This window comes from Topomyia yanbarensis, chromosome 2 (assembly GCF_030247195.1).
Source record: "Topomyia yanbarensis strain Yona2022 chromosome 2, ASM3024719v1, whole genome shotgun sequence".
NCBI classification, from domain to species: Eukaryota; Metazoa; Arthropoda; class Insecta; order Diptera; family Culicidae; genus Topomyia; species Topomyia yanbarensis.
The window spans coordinates 333,222,659-333,227,998 of NC_080671.1; the positions used below are offsets into that span (position 1 = coordinate 333,222,659).

Below are 5,340 nucleotides of genomic sequence, written 5' to 3' on the forward strand. Positions count from 1 at the left end.
GAACAGCGTAAAGATGATCAGGACATTCCAGCTGATGGCCTTACAAGTCGCATCTGCGTACATAGCAATATCGTCGGAGGCAGTATGCGTTATCGCCGGAACGATTCCCATCTGCATTACTCTGGCTGAGGACGTGGAATGCTACCAGCAGAGAAATGCATGTAATGCAAGGAGACTGGCTCGAGCGGACTCGTGGGCTAAGTGGCAGCAAGGTGGGACAACGTGGAGAAAGGACGATGGGTCCACTGACTCATCTCAAATGTGTCGGCTTGGCTGCATCGGAAGCACGGGTACGGATGCTTCCGGAAGTACTTGCATCGGCTTGGACAAGCGTCGTACCCCTTTGACCGGAGTGTGTGAACGTGTAGGAGACACCGGAACACGTGGTCTTTGAATGCCCTAGGTTCGAAGAAGTTCGTAGGGGTATGCCTGATGTGACAGGTGACAATATCGTCGAAGAGATGTGCCACGACGAGCATACCTGGGACGCTATCAACAGAGTGGTTACGAGTATACTCTTCGATCTGCAGAGGAAGTGGTGAAGTGACCAACAAAGTAGCGCCAAGGGCTAGAAAATCGCCGTGAAGCCATAAATGGAGTTTCGAAATAAATTCCGCTGCCGGAGAACTCTTCGTCGGTGTAGACTAGGGTCCACTGTCGGGTAACTGTCAATTGGAGTAGTGTAGTTCACCGCCGGATAATATCCAAGTAGACCTCGATAAAGCTGGGAACTAAATGGCTCAAGGGAGCGGGTATCACTGTCAATAGAAATTCCTTCGTCGGGGAACCATCGGTTAGAGTAGGGTGAGTTCACCGTCGGGGACTATCCGAGGAGATCGTGATAAGGCTGGAAGCTGAATGACTAACGGAAACAGGAGCTTAATGGCTCATGGAATCGGCATCTAAACGGCTCACGGGGACGACAGTTAAAATGGTGTCGTAATAGATGCGGGCAAGAAGCAAGAGATGTGTCGAGAGTTAAATCAAGGCTCAAAGGTAGAGCCACTTCATGTACCAAGTGAGGCTCAGAGTTTTTTTTGGTAGGGGAAACTTTGCCACTGCGACCACTATTCAGGTTATCTTTTGTGGCTGCCCCTGTTTGGTCTACATGTTACAAATTGCCCGAATCCAATGTAGCTGGAAGCGAGTTGTTTGTTTGTCCACATGTGTCGTCCCAACCGGGTAGTACATTATTCATGTAGCTGAGGACCCGTTTGGGACAGGTATGCCATATCGCGTGAGGCGTCATACGATGCCTTCCGAAGTATCGCTCCCATCGAAGAAATAGTACTGCACACTGGCAGAGAATAGAGCTCGGAACGCTCTCGGGCTCGTAGTTACAAAATCGACAAATGTCATCTTGACTTTTGCCAATTTTTTTCAGATGAAACTTAGCAGACCAATGTCTTGTAAATAAACCTGTGATTATACGTAAGTCTTTACGTTTTAGATCCATTAGTTTTTTGGATCTCGTTGTATCTGGATGTATGAATTTCTTAGCTTGTCGAGCGCCTTCTAGGCTCAGAGATAGAGCAGAAGAAAGAAGTGCGACAAAAGCACAACGAGCTCCCCAACGAAGTAATACCTTGTACTACGTAATTCGTACACCGGCTCCAGTGCCACAACCGATTCTAGCTAGAATCGGTTGTGTCACTGGAGCCAAAATATGAATTAGGACCAGCCAGCATTCCGACTGGTTTTTCGACTGAGCTTAACTGGGATACAGAACACTACACGGTTAAAAAAATGTACCCAATAATGAGTTTTATACTACCCATCTCCGACAAAACTAGGAAAACTCATTATTTGGGTAAACATACCATACACAAAAATTAGTAAAATTGGATTACGTCAATAACTGGGTAATTTTATACCCAATTTTATATATTGAAAGAAACTGAAAATGGTTAAAAATATACCCATTTAAAAAAAATCAGAAAAATAGAAATTATTGGAAAAATTTATTAGGATTTTAATAAATGAGAAATCACGCTCGACTGAAAAGATTTATTATTATATTAAAATAAGACACAAGTTCATTATAGCAGCACTGCTACCGTACACACCAAAAAAATCTGAATTTTATCGTTGACGTAATTGCAAACATGACACAAATCAACAAACCGTAATTTACGAAATGACGGAACATTACCGTGTTCCATTTAATTTTACATGAAACATATACTTTACATGCGCAATGACATAAAATTACACTTCCTACCATTCAGAACAAACGCTGTATGTGGAGTAAAATTACATGATTTACGAAATTAAACGTCATGTAAAATTAAAATCAAACATAAAACTAAGTTATTTTTGATGCTCGTATATGTCAGGGTCAGGAGACGTAAATTTACATTATTTTTTCTAGGTGTGTATGCCTTCATGATGTACTCTATTTTGGAACTGTGTAGTCGAGCAAATCTCACAAAGAAGAACATCGTGAAGTTCATTTTAGGGCTAGAAAGAATACAGAGGTAAGCGAATGAAAAATGTAAACAACATTTACACTTACCTTACTGTCCTTAGCCTACAGTCAGTGCTTGTAGAGATACAACCCAAAATTGTCGACTCTGCGCAATTCTAAAACCACTAAATGTTTTTCAACCATTTATGAGTATTATTTTACCCATTTTCCTTGCTGTATTCGAATAATGAGATGGGCAATATTTGACCCAGTGTCTTATTCGAAAAAGTACCCAATTCGTGACAGCTGGATTAGAACCAGAAACTGAGTACTATTGGAACTAATAAATGGGTATTCTTTTTAAACCGTGTAGATTAGGGTTGTCGCTGACATCGGTGGTAGGAACGTCATTGTTTTGTTTCTGGTATATACCTGTCAAATGGGTCAAAAAAGGCTAGAATCCTCTATCGTCGTTTCATAGCGACTAATCATTTTTGTTTGTTCTAGCCAGCAAAACAATGGCCATTCTATGTTGATGTATATTCACTAATTAGAATGCACAAATTGTCTAAGCCTGCACTGAAATTTGTTAAATTTTCATTTTCTTGTGGAGTAGATACAAACTCTTTTATTTCATAATAACAGTACAAAAACTTTACACTTATAAAATTCGCTATTTGAATCTATTGATTTCACACATGATTTTTTGCAATTTATAGTAACACATAAAAATTGACTGTCACACGTTAATTTCATGTGAAAATTATTGAAACTCATGTGTCGCTTATAAAAATTATAATAGATTGCCACATAGAATTTTTTTTCATACCGGGTTTCACGTCAAACGTATGTCATATTTTTATCACATTTCGGTTTTGAATGCATAAGAATCACAGCAAAATAAAAGAGACGGGAATGAAAAATATGCACACTTTGAATTTTCCCAATTTGAAGTTCAATTAAATGGTTTGTTGTTACAAACAGGCCTCATTTTTCTGCGTGTCCAAGAGTGTGGATTAAAGACTTTTACTAGAGAGACTTTCAATACCTTGACAGATTTATGCCGAAAACAAAACAAACATGCCTCGAAGAGAAAACAATTGGAACACCAGCGACAATCCTAATCTAGTGTTCTTTACCTACTACTCAACCCAAACAGCCGCGTTCAATTATTTAAATGGCGTAAAATCTACGTGCCATTAAGTGGCTACATGTTTGCATAGGCCCTTGACATTCACAATAACAACAACACAAGACCTACACGAGAGGTGCGTATCATTAGGAACCAGAAGGTGTGTATTTATTGATCACGATAACCGAAAACACTTAGCTTTTCCTATCGATCCGACGGAAATCTCGCTCAAACTGTCGGATGATTTCGCTTTCGGGGCAGATCATCGTCTCGTACGCGCAAGGCTCTTCCGGTCCAAGGTTATCATCGACTAGGATCATCGTGATGATCTTTATCCCATTCGGTATGTTCACTATCTGGGTGTGGCTTCGGTAGAATCGGGCAGCTTCATGCTCGAATAGCTGTGTGTCTACTGGCGTCGTGGACTTGTTTGCAGTGTCACCTTTCAAAGCAATTCTATCAATGGAAACATTACGAATATTACCGACGCTTAAACGACAGATTAGAATGCAATTGATCTTACCGCTCATTGTCATCATTTTTATGCTGTAGGAGAATAGCTGGTGACTCTGGCTGACTATTGGTTGTGATGTTTTCAAGATGAGCGCCAGTTCCGACGGTGTTGCCCTCAAATATCCGTCGAATGGCATTGACGCGGGATTTGCCCTCGAGAGTTGCGGTTTCAGAATCGGGGCATGCAATCCGATCATCGATTTTTTGACTATCGCTAGACTCCGCCGTCTCGTTGGGACACACGAAATCACCACAGCACGCTACCGGCTGACCCTCGTGCTGCTTACACTCGCAGCTGATGCTGTTCATTGCGTCGTGATTCATGCGTCGAATTGGTAGGTATGTCGAAATTGAAACGAATAATCTGAATGCTAATTTTATGTCGCACTTTGGAATTTTGAAACAAAACCTTGGTGTCACTTTTGGAAATTTGTTGAACAGCTACTGAAAACAGATTTCATAGCCAACTGAGATTTGTGCTTAGTGATGTATGATAGTTTGGGAAGGTGATCTGGTCGGAGTTGGGAACAGGAATGTATGTGAAGGCTCTGTCAATTGGAACATTTATAACCTGCCAGTGTCATTCCAAACGAATAAATGTTGTAATTTTTAAACAAATTAAGTTAAGTTAAAAAAATTTTGAATCAAAGATTCGGTTGTGCCTACATAAACGAGCTTCATTACACGATCACAAAAACTGCCCAAATGATCTGAAAGATCGTCCAGTCAACGTGAATTCTGACTTCCATCTATCGAACTGTGTTCTAGATAAACATTATACGCCGTTCACTTCGAGTTTCAAATTGATTTCATCGTCACTTCCGAGCGCCAACGACATTTCCGGTCCCTTCACAAAGCCGGTGGCCCCTCCAAGTCATTCTGCGACCTAATTGCAGCTAAAAATAATCACCCGCGTAAACGTTCGGACCCTGACCGATTGACTCAATTATTAACGGTGTTTATGCGCGCAAATCAAAGGCCATCCCTCACTCACTTAGGCGCACTATCGAACTGCACCGGTAGCGTCTGGTTTGTTTGGCGAGCTCCAAAATAATCAATTAAATTTATCGACCCCAAAGACCCCTTCATCAGCACTTCAAAGACGAAACCGGAGCTTCAAAAGCGACCTGTTTGTGGTCAAAGTTTGCGAGCTATCTGGCCGCGGCATCGAGATAGGCAAAATTATGCCAAGCTATAATTAAAGATTGCTCTCATGGTGTTGATGGTGGCGAATTTTTGGAGGCATTCATTATGACAAACTTTACCAGTATGATATGGTAGATTTAAG

General features: G+C 41.2%; 1 protein-coding gene across 1 annotated transcript; it reads right to left on the reverse strand.

Annotated features, from left to right (window-relative positions):
- Positions 1-3,696: 3,696 nt before the first annotated feature.
- Positions 3,697-4,402, reverse strand: LOC131681329 (uncharacterized). The gene is made up of 2 exons (XM_058962084.1): positions 4,063-4,402; positions 3,697-3,995 (listed from the first exon to the last, which is right to left on the reverse strand). The coding sequence occupies exons 1-2, from the start codon at positions 4,374-4,376 to the stop codon at positions 3,734-3,736; spliced, it is 576 nt and encodes a 191-aa protein (XP_058818067.1). The 5' UTR covers positions 4,377-4,402; the 3' UTR covers positions 3,697-3,733.
- Between the last annotated feature and the right edge of the window lie 938 nt (positions 4,403-5,340).

Coding starts and splice junctions, on each gene's coding strand:
- LOC131681329 (XM_058962084.1), bottom strand. CDS start 4,376: ATGAATCACGACGCAATGAACAGCATCAGCTGCGAGTGTAAGCAGCAC. Junction 3,996..4,062: donor AAAAATGATGACAATGAGCG/GTAAGATCAATT, acceptor TTCCATTGATAG/AATTGCTTTGAAAGGTGACA.